The sequence below is a fragment of the Eschrichtius robustus genome, chromosome 16, assembly GCF_028021215.1.
Source record: "Eschrichtius robustus isolate mEscRob2 chromosome 16, mEscRob2.pri, whole genome shotgun sequence".
NCBI classification, from domain to species: domain Eukaryota; kingdom Metazoa; phylum Chordata; class Mammalia; order Artiodactyla; family Eschrichtiidae; genus Eschrichtius; species Eschrichtius robustus.
Genome location: NC_090839.1, coordinates 53,068,546 through 53,086,509, shown reverse-complemented (window position 1 = coordinate 53,086,509; position 17,964 = coordinate 53,068,546). Strand labels below are relative to the sequence as shown.

The window sequence follows — 17,964 nt, the reverse complement described above, 5'->3', positions numbered from 1 at the left end:
ACCGAGGTCAGCGGCCGCGGAAAGGGGACCCAGGCGTCCGGGAGGCGGCGCCAGGTGCCGCGCCCCCGCCCCGCTCCCGCCGCCGCCGCCGCCGGCCCCCGCCCCGCTCCCGCCGCCGCCGCCGCCGCCGCCGCCGCCGCCGGCCCCCGCCCCCGGGCCGCCCCCCGCCCGTGACGCGCTCCCCGCCCCCTCCGCGCCGGGAGCCCGAGCCCGAGCGGGAGCCCGAGGACAGCGAGGGGCGCGGGCGGCGGAGGAGGCGGCGGGGGAGGGAGGAGGATGCGGCGGGTGCCGCGGGGCCGCCACCGCCTCTGAGCCGCGCCGAGCGCACGGAGCTCAGCCGCGTCGCTGCGGCCCCGGTCGCGCCATGGGGAAGGAGCAGGAACTGGTGCAGGCGGTGAAGGCGGAGGACGTGGGGACCGCGCAGAGGCTGCTGCAGAGGCCGCGGCCCGGAAAGGCCAGTGAGTGCGGGGGGTACGGGGGGCGCGGGGAGCGGGAGCGAGCCGCGGCGCGCCCTGGGGCCGTCTCCAGCGCCGAGCCCCCCACCCCGCCCGGCGCAGGGCGGGGAGGGGGATGCTGTCGGGTCCCCGGGGGCGGGGCGGGGCCAGCAGCGCCCAGACCCTCCGTCCGCGCCCCCCGCTGCCAGCACTGAAGGAGGGGCTGCATTGAGCGCCAGGCCGTCACCCGAGCCCCCCAGCGGGCACCTGGCGGCACCCACCTTCCAGGCCGCAGGCATTCGCATCCCTCTCTCCTGCCTCCGTTCCCCTCCCTTCCCGGGCTGCGGGCTGACAGCTGGAGGTCTCTTCTGGGCCTTTAAAGGGCGAGGCGGATTCCCCCCAACGCCATGGAGAGAGGGAGGGGCCTCTTGCGGTAAGGGGAGACCACAGGGCCGACAGTCTCTGTCAGACCCCCTCCCCGCCCCATGTTTAATAACATGCTTAGCAGGGAAGGGGGGGGCAGGACCATGCTGGGGGTGTGGCTGCCCAGGCATGGCCGGCTGGGGGCCATTTACTGAAGGGGGAGCAGAGACCCAAGGTCGCCCAGCCCAGGGCAGGCTGAGTTCGAGGCAGGTGCAGACCCTGGTCCTCTCTGGCTTCCCTGCTGGAAAAGGAGACTGGGGGGGAGGGGGTCTCCCACTGGCCATCCTGAGCTTGTTCTTTGGGGGTCCCAGGGGATGGTTGGAAGCTTGGCGCCCTGATCCCAGCACTCATCCCAGCTCAGCCTGGAGCCTCCCCCGGGGACCCTGGAGATGGATGGATGGGCGTGTGGACAAGCCGCGTGTGTGACTGCGCACGTATGGCCGTGTCAGTGTGTCAGGGCACCTGTGTGGGCGCGGGCAGGGCTCTGCTGGGTAGCAGGTGGGGTCTGGGTGCCCTGACTCCCCATGCCACCCCCTGGGACTGTATGTAAGCCAGGGAGGTACCCTCCCCTCTCTCCAGGGGAGATGCTGAGAACTGAGACAGCCTCTGGGGCAGGTGGGGGTAGGTCCTTGAGCCCCAGGAGGACCCCTCCCACTGCAGCCCCTGCCTGACCGCTACTATCTGCTCTGTGCAATTAGAGAGCTGCACATCTGTGCCTCGCCAGCACACATACACAGGTGGGCCCTGCCTTCCACACCGGAGGCCCAGGGACAGTCTGCCAGTTAGGGCTGGCTTCAGGGCCTCGGGGTTCAGAAAGGGAGGGCTTTCAGGCAGAGGCAACCTCAGCTGAGCCTCAAAAGCAGGCTCAGGGATTGAGAGGTGGAAGGCAAGGCAAAGTCTTCCACCTAGTGGCCATCCGACCTTGGGCACAGGCATCTCCAGTCTCTGGGCTTCAGTCTCCTCATCTGTAGGATGGGGACGTTTGTGGTCCCTGCCTCGTAGCATTGTTGTAAGAACAGTGAGTACACGCATGAAGCCCAGGCACTTAGTAAGTGCTCTGGAAGTGCTAACTGTGGCCATTTCCTAGACAGCCCAGGGCAGTGCGCCGAGGAAGTGGGGGGCATCAGATTTGGCGACTCCTCCCCCCTTTTACTCTGGCCATCCGGGGGAGGTGTGGGGACCTTTACCTCTACCTGTGTCTCCGCCTGGATCTCTGCATTTGCCCCTGCATGGCCTGGTCTCCGGGTAGGAGAGACACCTGCCCTGGCACCCGAATCTGGGCTCTCTGACTCACAGGGGCGGGCATAATAAATCAGACGGAGAAATCTCTCCATGAATTAGCTCGGTTGTCATGGCAACACTGGCCTGCTTTGGAGTAAGATGTATTTTGATTCAGCAAAGTACAGCTGGAGTTTGGGCCATGGGGTAGGGGGCATCCAGCGGTACTCCCTGGGGCCCCCAACTCCAGAGGTGTTCCCACGATTCTTGTTTCCACAGTCTCCTCCTTGTGCTGACACCTTCCCTTCACCCCACACCCCAGTGACACCCCAGGCTCTGTCAGCACCCCTATCCCGCCTGAAGGGAGCCTCCACTTACATGCACAGGCACCGTCACCTTTAGCAGTCATCCTTGAAGTGAAGAAGAGACTGCTAGGGAGGGAAAATACTAGGGTGGAGGCTGGTCTTCTGGGGTGCAGGCAGACACCCTGCCCTTCCTTCTGGCCCAACCTCCCCTTTCTTCCATTTCACTGAAGACTACGGCCAGTGCTCCTATGCTTACTCACCTTGGCCCACTAAGAGTTCCCTTCCAGCGTCTGGCTCAGAGCTGCCTGCCCTGGGGGATTTGAGAGGGTGCCTTTCTATGCTGGAGGCCACAGGGCTCAGCCAATCTGAGGTGGGAGCAGAGGAGGCCAAGACCACGTCCCTGTAGGGGACCGATGTGGCTCTGTGGAGGTGGCCTGTGGGTGGCTTCCGTGGTTGGAGGAGCATCTGGGCAGAGGGGTGGAGGGAGGCCACAAGGGTAGAGTGGAAAAGGGTCTGGGGTGGGCTCCCCCCAGGGCCTCTGCAGCTGGAGTTTGGAGGTGACTTCACAGGTAGGGGTGGTATCAGGAGAGCAGTTAGAGGGCTGGGGTGATAGGAGACCGGAGAGCCAAAGTCATGGGGGCGGTCAGGGGCAAGGCGTATGCACTATGACTGATGGCAATCCGTAGGACTTAGTGCCCTCGTGGAAAAGGGAAAGGGGCTCCTGGGGCCTTCAGCTTATCCCCACTTGCCCTCCTCTCTCCCACCTACCCAGGCCCCTGAAGCCGTGCTCTGCTCCAGCTTCATTCAGGGCACCTATCTCCATGAGGTGCAGCCCCCCAGCCCCAGGCAGGCTGCAGTTCTGGGACCTTCCCGGGTGTCCAGTGTCCCCATGGGAATTGGGGGTGCTCCAAGACCTCAAGGTCCCCTTCATCCAATTCCAGCACTTTTCCTCTTTGAGGAGACCAGCGGCTGGGAGTGTGTGGGGGGGGAGATGACCTTAGCAAGATGCTCCTTCTCCTGTGGGGAGTGATCCCCTTCTGGATGGAGACACCCTCTCCCCACTGGTGTCTGTGTCACTTCCTGGGCCTCAACCTCCAGTCCCTCTGAGATTTCAGCACCTGCAGCTGTGACTGGGCGAGCAGGTGGGCCTGGCCTCAGGCTCCACTCCGAGCACCTGGCTCCGCAGCTGCCTGGGCACCCTGGCTGCGGGAGGGAGGAGAGCGAGCTGGCCTGGGAAGTCTTGTGGGGAGAAGCTGAGAACTGGCTACATGGGAACTAAGAAGGGTGGGGGGCAGCAGACATTAGAGTCGGGGGGCAGAGCCTTCTGGTGGGGGAATGTGCTGAGCATGGGCTTGAGCAAGGCAGGGGTGCTGGGGGACAGCGATGCCTGGGCTCCCTTCAGCTTCATGACAAGGGACCGTGGCAGGCCCGGCCGCATGATCCACAGAGCCCAGTGCAAAATGAAAATGGTGGGGGGGTGACTTGTCCAAAAAAATAATAGGACTTCCCTGGTGGTCCAGTGGTTAAGACTCCACGCTTCCACTGCAGCGGGCGCGGGTTCAATCCCTGGTCGGGGAAGTTCCACATGCCACAAGATGGGGCCAAAAAAAACCCCAAAAACAAAAACAAAAAATAACAATCTCACAACAGCAGAGCACCCAGCCAGGTGTGGGGCTCTTCTGAGTGGCTGCACAGGTGACACACTTGAAGCCGACCCTGGCAGGTGGACAGAGTGTGTGGGATGAGGGTACAGTTCAGTCACCAGTTACTGAGCACCGTGTGTGCGCCTGGCACTGTTTTAGCCACCAAGGATACGGCAGTGAGCAAAATAGATAAAAACCATTGTCCTCTTGGAGCTTGTAATTTAGTGATGGAGATGGACAATAAACAAGATAAATGGTGGTATGGGGGCTAAAGAGAAAAATACAACGGACACGAGATGGGAAGGGGAATACCGTTGTATTTATTATTTATTTTGTATTTTTTGGCCACACCGCACAGCTTGCAGGATCTTAGTTCCCCAGCCAGGGACTGAACCTGGGCCATGGCAGTGGAAGTGCCGAGTCCTAACCACTGGACCACCAGGAAACTCCCAGGGGATTACCATTTTAGATGGGGGAGGAGGCTTTGACAAGCAGGTCTTGGATAGAGACCTGAAGGACATGAAGAGGGAATAATGGGGATAATTGAGAGAAGAATGGCTCACACACACACACACACACACACACACACACACACACACACACACACACACAGCATGTGCAAAGGCCCTGTGGCAGGGGAGACAGGTGTGTTGGAGTGCCATCAAGGAGGCTCAGGTGGCTGGAACAGGGGTGAGGAGGAAGTCGAAGTGAAAGGAGGGCTGCATCATCAGGGCCATTGTCTGGCTTTGGCCTCCAACCCCAGTGAGAGAGGAGCAATGGGACCGGACCCATGTTCTAACGGGATCCCCCTGACCTCAGTGGGTATGGAGGATGGACTGGAGGGGGCAGGGTGGAAGTGGGGATGCCAGGGGGAGGTGATGGCAGTGGTCCTTTGAGGGACGCTGGCCTGGCCCAGGGTGGTGATGATGGTGCTGGTGAGAAAGGGTAGGATTCCAGGTGTGCTTTGAAAGTGTCTTGAAAGTAGAGCCAACAGGATTGACCGATGGAGAAGATATAAGGGCTCAAGAAAGGACCCAGGGCTGCCTCCAAGGTTTTGCCCTGGACCACCACGGGGAAGGAGGGGTGGCACTGCTGCCAACTTAGACAGCCGTTAGCATCAGCCAAGTGTCTGAGGCGGGGGGAGCGGCAGGGGAGTGGAGACGCCTCTCGTCCTGGAGCCTCAGCTCTTCGGCTCTTCAGCAAAGCCCCTCACTGGGGAGGGTGGGGTGGGATTACTATAGGGCTAGTATTAGGAACTGCCACGTGCTGAGCCGACTCTGTGCCAGACCCTTCATGTGTTGTCTGGAGGTGCCCTTAGGCCTTTGAGGCTGGCCCTGTTAGACCCTTCGAGCTCACAGCCAAGGCCTCAGGGCTAGTAAGGGGCAGAGGGAGGATTTGAATTCAGGCCCGTCTCTGACTTTGTGGGCTTTGTGGGCCATTGGGGGACCCACACCCTACATCCAAAAGCTGAGAACCGAGGCCGGAGCAGCCGGGGCTGCTGTGGGTCACAGAGCGGGCCCTGCAGCAGCCCCTCTGTGACTCGACTCCCTCAGCCCCCTGCCCCCATCCCTGTCCTGAGCCTGGACAAAGGGGCTTCTGTCCTGCCAGCCCCTCCCTCACAGAGTGACTGACCCACAAATGGTTTATGTAACCGTGGCCCAGACAGGCAGGGGATTGGCCCGAGTCCGGCTGGACCTGAGCCCACGGGGAGGGCATCGGTGGGCTTCCCTCCTCTGGCAGGCGGCTGGTGGAGGCCAGGACTGAGGAGGCCCCGGGAGGAGACTGGGGCCCCCAAGGGAGGGCTGGAGCCCCTCGGGCTTCAGGCGGGCTGACCCTGGGGCCTGTGCATGCCCCCATAGATGAGGGGGCCATTGTAATGTGGTTGCTTGGAGGCACTGGCCCACTTGCCTGCCTCCCCATCCTGCCCTGCCAAATGGGGCTCATCTACACAGGCCAGCCCCGGGGCTGGGAGTTGGGGGAGGCTGAACCCTGGAAATGCATATCTTCCCCAGAGATACCCCCATTTCCGGGTGTTCCAGCCTTCCTGGGCCACCCCCGGCCCCATCTGGGTCCTTCTGAGAGACAGATTGGGCTGGCTCTCTCCCTCCCACCATTGGCAGATGCTCAGCCAGCGTCTCAAGGGAGGGGGTTCATGTGCACATGTGTGCGCCTGTGTGGGTGCACAGCCCTGGCTTCTGTTCCCAGGCAGGGACAGGCCCTATGAACCTCCCAGTGTCTTAGTTCAGTGGGAAACCAAGGGCCAAAAGCTGGTACCTGATGCTGAGTGCCGGAAACAGGGTTGAATGAATGAACGTTTCTAGACTAAAGACCTAGATAGCTTTGGCTCTGAGCCTGCCAGGGAGCTAGCCAGCCGCTCTCTGCCTGCTCTCTGTCTAGAGGGGGCTGGGACCCAGGTAGGCCTCAGTAGGGGCTGGACAGAGCCTCCCTCACCATGTCTCCTTCCCACCCCAGAGCTCCTGGGCTCCACCAAGAAGATCAATGTCAATTTCCAAGACCCAGATGGGTGAGTTCTCAGCCCGGGGAGATGTCAGTCTGGTATGGGGGTCAAGGACTCCTGGGGAAGGCAGGGTTCCCGGCTCCTTGCCCATACATGTCTGTCACCTGTCCCAGCTTTTCTGCCCTGCACCACGCGGCCCTGAATGGCAACACAGAATTGATCACCCTGCTGCTGGAGGCCCAGGCTGCTGTGGACATCAAGGACAACAAAGGCAAGGCCTGTCAGGGACCTCAGAGCCAGAGGCAGGGTGTCAAGGTCAGAAGTGGGGTCCCTGGAAGCCAGGATGGTCCCTCAACTGAGGTCTCAGCCCCGGGTCTTGGTCTGGGTTGAGGCAGGTTCTCATGGGATCAGCGTCCTAGAAGTCAGGGTTGGGTTCAGGGTCAGGGGCTAGCTCCCAACCGCCCCCCCTGCCCCCAGGCATGCGGCCGCTACACTATGCGGCCTGGCAGGGCCGGAAGGAGCCCATGAAGCTGGTGCTGAAGGCGGGCTCAGCGGTGAATGTCCCGTCTGATGAGGGCCACATCCCCCTGCACTTGGCGGCCCAGCATGGTCACTACGACGTGGTAAGGACCGCCTCAGGGGGGACAGGGTGCCTGGGGCAGAATGAGCCCGACGGATGCATTGGGCCTGACCACGCCCTGTGGTCCCTGCAGTCTGAGATGCTGCTCCAGCACCAGTCCAACCCGTGCATGGTGGACAACTCGGGGAAGACGCCCCTGGACCTTGCCTGTGAGTTCGGCCGCGTTGGGGTAAGTCTCCCCAGGGAGCTGAGTGGGACTCCAACTTCTTCTCCTAGGGTGGGAGTGGGAGACAAACTGCAGCTCCCCACCCCATTCCTGGGCCCCCCTACTCTGACCCCTCCTTCCAGGTGGTCCAGCTGCTCCTGAGCAGCAACATGTGTGCGGCCTTGCTAGAGCCCCGGCCAGGGGACACCACTGACCCCAATGGCACCAGCCCCCTGCACCTGGCAGCCAAGAATGGCCACATCGACATCATCAGGTATGGCCGTGGGGGGGTGGGCAGGGTAAGGGGCACCCAGCCTTGGGGTTCCTGCTCCTGGCTTGGCAATAAGACAGGAGCAGCCAGGGAGCCGTGGGGATGTGGTCAGGTCTCTGGATACGAAGGATGCCTCAAGCCGCCCACAGAAAGGATGCACTGGAGGGGGCTGGGGAGTGGTCTTCTATAGCCCCACAGTCTGTGCCACTTGCTGGGTGACCTTGAGGAGACTCTTAACTTCTCTGAGCCTCAGTTTCCCCATCCTTGAAGTGGCCATCGCAGCAATGCCTACACTAGGATGAGACGAGATAAGAGTGTGAAGGGTTAACACAGGGAGGGGTTGTTGGGGATGTGGGACAGGGTTAGCTCATCCTCAGCCCCCAGGAACTGGAGCCCGGCTTGGGGGTGCTGGGGCAGAGGGCTCTATGTGCAGGGCCCTGCCTGCTCCTCCTACCTCCCCATCAGACTCCTCCTCCAAGCTGGCATTGACATTAACCGCCAGACCAAGTCCGGCACGGCCCTGCATGAGGCCGCACTCTGTGGGAAGACGGAAGTGGTTCGGCTGCTGCTCGATGTGAGTTAGGGGCCAGAGGGAGCTGGGGTCAAGTGGGGGTGTAGGGGGCTCCTGAGAGTCCTCACCCTCTGGCACATACAGAACGGGATCAATGCCCATGTGAGGAACACCTACAGCCAGACGGCCCTGGACATCGTGCACCAATTCACCACCTCCCAGGCCAGCAAGGAGATCAAGCAGCTGCTGCGAGGTGGGCCCAGGTGGGGCAGGGGGGCAGGGGTGGGGCCTGGGCCAGGCCGGCTCACAGGACTGGGGGGTCTGCCGCCTCCTGTGTCCCCAGAGGCCTCGGCAGCCCTGCAGGTCCGGGCTACCAAGGATTATTGCAACAATTACGACCTGACCAGCCTCAACGTGAAAGCCGGGGACATTATCACAGTAAGGATAGCCTGGGGCTGCTGGAACAGGGATGAATGGGACCTGGGATGCTCCCCACAACACCCGGCAGCAACTGGGGGGTCTGAGCAGGAGGCCAAGGCCACCCACCCACTTAACATGGAGGGGTGTCTCCCTGAGTGTGCTCCCCGCACCGTACTTGGCCAGGTCCTCGAGCAGCATCCAGACGGCCGGTGGAAGGGCTGTATCCATGACAACAGGACAGGCAATGACCGTGTGGGCTACTTCCCGTCCTCCCTGGGCGAGGCCATCGTCAAGCGAGCAGGTAAGTCCCACCCAGGGATGGGCTCGCGGGCCAGAAGGAAGCAGGTGCATGGCGTTTTGGGTGGCAGAGCAAGGATCGTCAGCTCTAGCCATTGCTAGGTGTGGGGTCCAGAGTGTGTCCTGCCAGCTGTCTCCTCATCAGCGTCCCCTGACCCACTCCTTCATGTATTCAACAGACATTGCATGCCAGGCACTAGGAATAGACGGTATCCCAGATGGACGTCATTCTTGCTCCCAAGGAGCTTGCCCTCGGGGAGGGAGGGGAGAAGGGAACAGTGAAATAAATGTGGAAGGAAACGTACCAACCGGTAACACAGAGATTGCAGATGGAGACCCACTTTAGACAAGTGTGGACAGAGAAGGCCCTGAGAAGTGGGAGGGGCTGGCCACAGGCAGCGCATTCCAGGCAGCGGGAACCACATGTGCAAAGGCACTGAAGCAGGACAGAGTGTGACTGTGTAAGGGTCCAAAGGAGCCCAGTGTGGCTGACTTGGTGACGGAGAGGGAGGGGGCGCAGGATGAGGCCATAGGGCCATGGAATGGCTTCAGATGGGGGACTGGTGTGATTGGTTTACCCCTCAGAGAGGATATGGAGATTGACAGGCCGGGTGAGAGGGCAGAGGGGGGCCAGTTAGGAGGTTTGGCCAATCCACCCAAGGTCATCTAGTTCCCTGGGGTGAGGAGCCTGGACCCAGGCTCCTGGGGGCCTCCTCCCTCCCCCTGCTCCCCAGGCACAGAGGGGTTTGCACCCTCCTGCAATTCCCTACTCCCACCTCCAGGACCACAGGATAGCCTGGCCTGCGCCCCTCTCTGCCATGCTCTCCTGCTCTCCAACGTCCAAGGTTGGGAAGGGCCTTATGAGGGTCGCTTAGCTCCTCGGAGACAGGGCAGGAGGAGGCTGTACTGACCCCCCAGGAACGTGTGTGTCCGGCCTCTGCTCTGTGCAGACTTGGGGGCCAGGCCAGGGGATGCCCCAGGCCTGGGCCAGTCCAGAATTCAGGGAGACTGTGCTTGGCCCGTAGGTTCCCGAGCAGGTGCCGAACCAAGCCCACCCCAGGGAGGCAGCTCAGCAGGGCCCTCTGCACCCCCCGAGGAGATCTGGGTGCTGAGGAAGCCATTCACAGGTAGGTGGGGGCCTCTGGAGGGCGGTGGCAGTGGCACTTCTGCAAGGCAGCACCTGGGCTCTGCAGGGCTGGCACTAGCTGATGCTGCTCCCTCCTGTTGGCAGGCGGGGACCGCAGTGGCAGCTTGAGCAGTGTGGCCAGTGGCCGGAGCAGCGGGGGCCACACCCTGCACGCAGGCTCTGAAGGGGTCAAGGTAGGTGGGGTGGTGGCAGGACCGGGATGGCCTGTGTCTAGAGCAGCACTGGCCAGCCGGCCTGTCTGGGTTGCAGCTCCTGGCCACGGTGCTCTCCCAGAAGTCTGTCTCCGACTCCAGCCCCGGGGACAGCCCTGTCAAGCCTCCGGAGGGCTCTTCAGGTAAGAGCAAGGACACAGCACTGCTGGCCTGGCCGGGAGGTAGCCCCCAGGCAGCCATTGCCCCACCACACCCTCTCGTCCCTAGGTGCCACCCGGTCTCAGACTCCAGTGACCCATGCCGGGCAGGTCTATGGGGAGCAGCCACCCAAGAAGCTGGAGGCAGCATCGGAGGGCAAGGTACAAGGCCTGGGCCGGCTGCAGGTGGGGGGGCGCCCAGGGCAGCCTGCCTGGCTTGGCCGCAGCGCGGCCAGGGCCCTAGACAGGCTGGGCCCGTCCTTCTGTTGGTCTGTCAGTCTGTTTGTGTAGCTGTTGTCTCTTGTACGTGCTGTGCGTGTAAGCTAGTGTGTCTAGGAAGTGTGACATGGGTGTGAGGTGAGTGGGGGTTTGTGTGTGGCTGGTGTGATTGTGATGCGGGCACATGTGCGCATGTGTGTGCGTGTGGAATGGCATGGATGTGAGACGAGACAAGGCGTGTATGTGGGTGAGACAGGTCCTGTGTGCATGCACCTGCGTGCTAGGGCGGGCGTGAGCTGCTGGCTGAGTCCTCCTGCATTCCTCTGGGTAGAGCCCACCTTCCAGGGCGTAGAGGAGCAGCACTAAATTGCCCCGCCTGAGGCCCCATTCCCAGAGCCCCTCACACGGGGCCACACTGCAGGGTGTCCCTGGTCCAGGAATGGGGGGGACGGTCAGGGAGGCCTGTGATGTGGACAGCAGCTGGACCCTCCTGGTGGAGATCACAGAAGGAGGCCGAGGTGCTGGACGATGCTCAAGACAGCGGCACCCAGGACCACAGAGCGAGGAGGAGCACCCGGGCCAGGCTGACGGGGCCTGGCTGCAGACAGCCCAGCGGACAGCAGATTGCGCTGCGTGGTCTTCAGCTGAGCAGAGAAGGAGGCGCCGCGGTGGCTGGGGTGCATGCCTGGCGGGGGAGCAGGCGGGCGAGCCTGCAGCGGGTGCCTTGTGTCTTCCAGGGCGCCGAGGCTGTCAGCCAGTGGCTTGCCACATTCCAGCTGCAGCTCTACGCCCCCAACTTCATCAGTGCCGGCTATGACCTGCCCACCATCAGCCGCATGACCCCCGAGGTGAGCTGCCCGAAGGCTGTCTACCAGCTGACCCAGAGATGGGCCCCCAGCCTCCTGCTAATGGGCCTCTCCTCCACCTAGGACCTCACGGCCATCGGGGTCACCAAGCCAGGCCACCGGAAGAAGATCACTGCAGAGATCAGCGGCCTGAGCATCCCCGACTGGCTGCCTGAGCACAAACCCGTAAGGCCCCCTGCACCCCAGTGGCCAGTCCCAGGATGGGCAAACAGACAGACAGACAGCCTGCCTCCCTGGCTACAGCCCACCCCTGCCCTCTGGGGAGTCCAGAGAGAGGAGAGCAGAGGATGACCTCTGTTTGTCTGTCAGGGGCACTGGGGCCCACCTCCCTGGGGCAGGGGCAGGGGCAGGGGCAGGGGCGGTGGTGACCGCCTCTGAGGGCTATCAGGGCAAGGGGAGCCTGAAGCCTGGAGAGTCCCCATCTCCACTACGTGCTCCACGCTCAGGCGGCCACACAGGGACACCGGAGCCACCCGGCACCCCACAGCACTGCCCATCACACACCCCCCCAGACACTGCAGGGGGCCGTGGGGATGGGACGTGCTTGCACACACCCAGGCACATGTATGGGGAAGACGCCTGTGCGTGTTTCGGGTACACAGCACGCGTACGCTAAATACATTCAAGGCGCCCACTGGTGACTGCACACGCTGGCTGACAGCCACACCAGCCGCGGCCCGTGCTGTCACGAACAGGCACTCTGTGGTGGGACAGGCTCTGGGCTGGGAGAAGGTGGGCCCGGGGCCTGTCACATCCATGCTGCCTTTCTGGGCCTTGCGCTGTGCTTCGGGCTCCCACCCGTCTGTGAGGGAGATGCCATGGCCACCGAGAGCCCCAGGGCTGTGGGTTGGTGACAGGTGGGTTTGTGCTCATCCACTCTGCCTCACCCCAGTCAGTCAGCGGCTCAGGGGTCCTCCCAGCCAGCACATCTGGGTCCCAGGGGCTTCACTTTGCTTGTGCACCCAAGGGGGGGGTGACCAGGTGTGCTGTGTTGATGCATGAGTGACATCCAGCTGGGAGTGTGGACGGGTGGATGCCATTCAGGGAGCCACCGGTGGTTCTGGGTGAAGACCATCACGGATATTTGCCAGGCGTGTGACGAGGCTGTGTGACGTGTGCCTGATGCTGGTGGGGAAGTGGTGAGAGGGCATGAGCGTGACTCAGAGGGGTGTCAGTGCCCGTGGATGGCTGGGATGCAGGGTGTGTGTATATGCGTATCTGGTCGGTGGTGCTGTGTGTCTGTGTCCATGACGTGTGTGGTGTGTCCACGTGGATGCTGTCCCCATGGCTGCCTGGGCAGGTGAGGAAGTGCATTCTTCCACCGGAAGCGCATTCTTCCCCCTCCCCCAAAGGGTATCCTGAGGAGAGAGTCGCTCCTCTGTGTGTGTTTGCATATGTTCGAAAGTGTGTGTGAGCTGGCCTTGGGCTCCTGTCAAGGCTGCACTGTCTCCAAAGCTGACGCCTCGGGCCTGTCTGTCTGTCCTTCCGTCTCTCTGTGCCAGGCTGGCCCGGTGCCCTCTCCTCTGACAGCTCTGAGTAATAGGCAGGGTGTGGGCAGCCAGCTCGGGCTGCCCTCTGTGTCCCCTGCTCCGTAGGCTAACCTGGCCGTGTGGCTGTCCATGATTGGCCTGGCTCAGTACTACAAGGTGCTGGTGGACAACGGCTACGAGAACATCGACTTCATCACCGACATCACCTGGGAGGACCTGCAGGAGATCGGCATCACCAAGCTGGGTGAGGCCCCACCCCGCCCCCACTGCCTCCTGGTCCTCGCCACCCTCCCTGGCCTGACCTGCCCCCCGCCCCACGCAGGACACCAGAAGAAGTTGATGCTGGCAGTGAGGAAACTGGCAGAGCTGCAGAAGGCAGAGTACGCCAAGTATGAGGGGGGACCCCTGCGCCGGAAGGTACCACAGTCACTTGAAGTGATGGCCATCGAGTCGCCACCCCCACCCGAGCCTGCCCCAGCTGACTGCCAGTCTCCTAAGATGACCACCTTCCAGGACAGTGAGCTCAGTGGTGAGCTGCAGGCTGCTCTGACGGGCCCGGCTGAAGGGGCTGCCGCTGCCGCTGCCCCTACTGAGAAGCCCTCCAACCACCTGCCGCCCACCCCAAGGGCCTCCATGCGGCAGGAGCCCAGCCTGGGTGGGCGGGCACGGCACATGAGCAGTTCTCAGGAGCTGCTGGGCGACGGGCCCCCAGGGCCTGGCAGCCCCATGTCACGAAGCCAGGAGTACCTGCTGGAGGAGGGGCCGGCCCTGGGCACCCCCCCCAAGGAGGCCCGGCCCAGCCGCCACGGCCACAGTGTCAAGCGGGCCAGTGTGCCCCCAGTGCCTGGCAAGCCACGGCAGGTCCTTCCACCAGGTACCAGCCACTTCACGCCCCCCCAGACTCCCACAAAAGCCCGGCCAGGCTCCCCGCAAGCCCTGGGGGGGCCTCATGGCCCAGCCCCAGCCACAGCCAAGGTGAAGCCCACCCCACAGCTGCTGCCACCAATGGAGCGACCCATGTCACCTCGCTCGCTGCCTCAGTCACCCACACACCGTGGCTTTGCCTACGTGCTGCCCCAACCCGTGGAGAGCGAGGCAGGGCCGGCTGCTCCGGGGCCTGCGCCTGCGGCCGTGCCCGCGCCTGTGCCCACGCTGTGCCTGCCCCCTGAGGCTGACATGGAGCCAGGGCGGCCCAAGAAGCGCGCCCACAGCCTGAATCGCTACGCGGCGTCCGACAGCGAGCCGGAGCGGGACGAGCTGCTGGTGCCTGCCACCGTGGGGCCCTATGCCACAGTCCAGCGGCGCGTGGGCCGCAGCCACTCGGTGCGGGCACCCGCTGGCGCTGACAAGAACGTCAACCGCAGCCAGTCGTTTGCTGTGCGGCCGCGAAAGAAGGGCCCCCCCCCACCCCCGCCCAAGCGCTCCAGCTCAGCCATGGCCAGTGCCAACCTGGCTGATGAGTCAGTGCCAGATGCGGAGACCGAGGGGGCTGGGACCGAGGACGGCCGGCTGGGGGTCCGGGCACAGCGCCAGTGGGCTAGTGACCTGGCTGGCAGCGTGGACACAGGAAGCGCTGGCAGTGTGAAGAGCATTGCAGCCATGCTCGAGCTGTCGTCCATTGGGGGTGGGGGCCGGGCAGCCCGCAGGCCCCCTGAGGGCCACCCCATGCTTCGCCCCGCCAGCCCGGAGCCAGGCCGGGTGGCCACGGTGTTGGCCTCGGTGAAGCACAAGGAGGCCATTGGGCCTGACGGCGAGGTGGTGAACCGGCGCCGCACACTGAGTGGGCCTGTCACGGGACTTCTGGCCACTGCTCGCCGGGGTCCGGGAGAGCCAGGGGGGCCTGCAGATCACGGCCACTTTGTGGAAGATGGCGCTACCCGGCAGCGGCCTCGAGGTCCAGCCAAGGGTGAGGCAGGTGTGGAGGGCCCACCACTGGCCAGGGTGGAGGCCAGCGCCACGCTCAAGAGGCGCATCCGAGCCAAGCAGAGCCAGCAGGAGAATGTCAAGTTCATCCTCACTGAGTCCGACACGGTCAAGCGCCGGCCCAAGGCCAAGGAGAGGGAGGCAGGTCCCGAGCCTCCCCTACCGCCGCTGTCCGTGTACCAGAATGGAACAGGCACTGTGCGCCGCCGTCCAGCCTCTGAGCAGGCTGGGCCCCCAGAGCTGCCCCCGCCACCGCCACCCGCTGAGCCCCCGCCCTCTGACCTCTTGCACCTGCCCCCACTGCCCCCGCCAGACAGTGATGCCCGGAAGCCAGCCAAGCCACCTGTCTCTCCCAAGCCCATTCTGGCTCAGCCCGTGCCCAAGATCCAGGGCTCGCCCACGCCTGCCTCCAAGAAGGTGCCACTGCCAGGTCCTGGCAGCCCAGGTAGGTTCAGGGAGCCAGCTGGGGAAGGGCCCTCCTCCAGCTCCCCATGCCATGGTCTGAGGGGTTTTCCACTTCTTGGATTTAATGAAGGCCAGGTGGAGTGGGGTGGGAAAGTATCCTCAGACCCTCTTGTCCATCCACCCACTGGACCACTCCACCAACGAGAGCTGAGACAAGGGTGGATGATCCTTACATTCCTCAGTGAAGGAGACACAGAAACCCATGAATAGCAGCACCTGTGGAAGGAGGACAGGCCCACGATGCTGGAAGGCTAAGGGAGGATTCTGACCTGGCTGTAAAATGACCCAAGCACAGGAGGGAGGGGAGAGGCTTCCAGGCAGAAGGATCAGAGGTGCAAAGGCCCTGTGGCATTCAAGCAACGGGAGGGCCGGTGGCTGCAACAGGCCACACCTGGAGGGGAATGGAGGTGGGGGGCGGACCAGGCGGGGTTTGGAAGCAGTGACCCACGCAGGCCTGCACAGGGAAGCGCGCCCCCTGGCAGCCTCAGGGAGGCTGGGGGGCGGAGGGCTGGAGCTGGAGCCCGGCCGGCAGTGCAAAGGGCGTTATCTCTAATCCCGGGTTCGAGGCAGGGCGCTTGGGCAGGGCTTGTGCCGCGATAGGCAGCGCGCGCGCCGCGCGACCTCCCACGCCGGTGCGACTCTCCTCCTCCCCGCAGAGGTGAAGCGTGCCCACGGCACGCCGCCGCCCGTGTCTCCCAAGCCGCCGCCACCGCCCACGGCGCCCAAGCCGGCCAAGGCAGCTGCGGGGCTGCAGTCGGGCAGCGCCAGCCCGTCGCCCTCGCCGGCACGCCAGCCGCCTGCTGCCCTCAGCAAGCCCGCCAGCACGCCGCCCTCGCTGAGTGCCAGCCCGGCCAGGCCCCCGTCCCCCGGTGTGCCCACGCTGCACGTGCCCGCCAAGCCGCCGCGCGCTGCCGCAGCGGCAGCCGGGCCCCCCGCCGCGCCCGACGGCGCCTCGCCGGGGGACAGCGCCAGGCAGAAGCTTGAGGAGACTAGCGCGTGCCTGGCGGCCGCGCTGCAAGCTGTAGAAGAGAAGATCCGGCAGGAGGACGCGCAAGGCTCGCGGTAGGTGCAGGACCCGGTCCGGCGTGGGCGTAGGTGGGGGTCTGTGCGCCCCCGCGGCGGGTGCACACCTGGAGGCTGCCCTGCGAGGGCGGGGCCGAGTCGCGCCAGGCCCGAGTTGCGCCGGGTACGGCCTGGCGTGGGCGGGACCCTACGAGCTGCCCCAGCCCCCGACAGAGGCTGCTGTGCGTGGGCCGGGGGCGGAGCGGGGCAGATGTCGTGGGGAGGGCGTGGACTGTTCCGGCCCCGCCCCTGAAGGCGGGGGCGTGGCCTCCGCGAGGGGCGGGACTTTGCGCGGAATGGGCGGGACATGGGGGCTGGAAGTTCTGCGCCGACTCAGCCAGTTCACGCTGCGGCCGCCCCCAGCTCTTCGGCCGCCGAGGAGAAGAGCACCGGCAGCATCCTGGACGACATTGGCAGCATGTTTGACGACCTGGCCGACCAGCTGGACGCCATGCTGGAGTGACGCGGCCGCCCAAGTTGGGCTCCCCCGCGCCGCCTGGGCTCCGGCCCGCACACTGACCTTTACCTCAGGATGGGTACCTCCGGGGGCGGCGCGAGCGGGCAGGGCGGTGGACCAAGGGGGAGGGGCACAGGGGGCAGCCCGCTAGGCGGCCGCGGGCACGAGGCGGGGGTGGGCCGCCCTGTCCAGACCCCGCACAAGCACAAGTCCTGCCCCTGGGCCCAGCTTGGAGGACTGCCTGGTTGGGGGACCCAAGGGCTCTGGGCAGATGCTGCTGCCTCGTGGGTGCCCCCCTTCCTTATCTGCTGCTCCCTGTGCAATAACTGCTGGGCCACCTGCCCACCCACCACCGGGCTCTGCCCGCTGTGGGTGGAGGAGGGGAAACTCCTGAACCCCCTGCCCTGAGTCCAGGTTGGGTCCACCCTGGGAGGCAGCGGGAGGGGGGCAGCTGCTGTAGCCCCCTCCCCAGTCTGTGGCAGAGCACAGGCCTATGCCCAGCACAGAACTGCCCATTGGGGACCTCTGCCAGCCACTCCAGCGCAGCACAAGGGGCTGGGGTTGGGCCCCCTGCCCCACTGCACCCCCCTCCCTGAATATAAGCTATCGAAGAGTATTAATTTATTGGGAATAAGCTGAGGCAGATTTCCCCAGAGAAATAAAAAGGTATAACTTTAACAAATATATATTTAAAGAAAGAAGAAATATTATTGATTCTATAGAAAACCATTTACCAACTGCAAGGACGCTGGAGTCTAGCTCAAGACAAAAGCTGTTAGAGGCCCCGGCCATCTGTCTATCCTTCCCTCCCTCTGTCCAGGAGTGGCCAGACCTCTGGGCCCAGTAGCACAAACAGGAGGCTGGGGTCTGGGGGAGGGGTCTGTGCTCCGCCAGGGCCTCCCCTCTGCTCTCTCTCCTAACTTCTCTGCGTCTGAAGAACTTGAAGGATGTGCCTTGCTCGCCGCTGGGCTGTGTCATCCACGCCGTGGAGACAGTGGGGAGGGCTCTGCCTCTCCCATGGGTGCTGGTGTGAGTGTGCACCTGGGCTTCAGGGGAGCTGTGTGCACGGCGTGGTGAACGTGGGCGCGTCAGTTGGGTGACAGCAGTGGGTGCAGGGCATGCATGCCAGGCTGCGTGTGAGGGTGTGCCCAACCCTCCCTCCTTGGGGCCCTGAGCTGGCGCCGCGCAGCCAGCCCACCCCTGCTCCAGTTCCCACAGACG

General features: G+C 64.0%; 1 protein-coding gene across 1 annotated transcript; it reads left to right on the top strand.

Annotated features, from left to right (window-relative positions):
• Positions 1 to 344: 344 nt before the first annotated feature.
• CASKIN1 (CASK interacting protein 1) lies at positions 345 to 16,802 on the top strand. Its single transcript, XM_068566170.1, has 20 exons — positions 345 to 458; positions 6,496 to 6,547; positions 6,655 to 6,752; positions 6,959 to 7,104; positions 7,195 to 7,290; positions 7,410 to 7,540; positions 8,003 to 8,111; positions 8,193 to 8,301; positions 8,392 to 8,486; positions 8,652 to 8,769; positions 9,791 to 9,892; positions 9,997 to 10,085; positions 10,162 to 10,246; positions 10,332 to 10,423; positions 11,218 to 11,328; positions 11,410 to 11,511; positions 12,942 to 13,080; positions 13,159 to 15,204; positions 15,881 to 16,286; positions 16,650 to 16,802. The coding sequence occupies exons 1-20, from the start codon at positions 365 to 367 to the stop codon at positions 16,747 to 16,749; spliced, it is 4,320 nt and encodes a 1,439-aa protein (XP_068422271.1). The 5' UTR covers positions 345 to 364; the 3' UTR covers positions 16,750 to 16,802.
• The last annotated feature ends 1,162 nt before the right edge of the window (positions 16,803 to 17,964 follow it).

What these genes read in the sequence shown, in the direction of transcription:
- CASKIN1 (XM_068566170.1), top strand. Translation starts at nt 365, where the DNA reads ATGGGGAAGGAGCAGGAACTGGTGCAGGCGGTGAAGGCGGAGGACGTG. An exon ending in GGACATCAAGGACAACAAAG is followed by an intron (nt 6,753 to 6,958) that starts GCAAGGCCTGTC and finishes CCCTGCCCCCAG; the next exon opens with GCATGCGGCCGCTACACTAT. An exon ending in GGCCATCGTCAAGCGAGCAG is followed by an intron (nt 8,770 to 9,790) that starts GTAAGTCCCACC and finishes CTTGGCCCGTAG; the next exon opens with GTTCCCGAGCAGGTGCCGAA.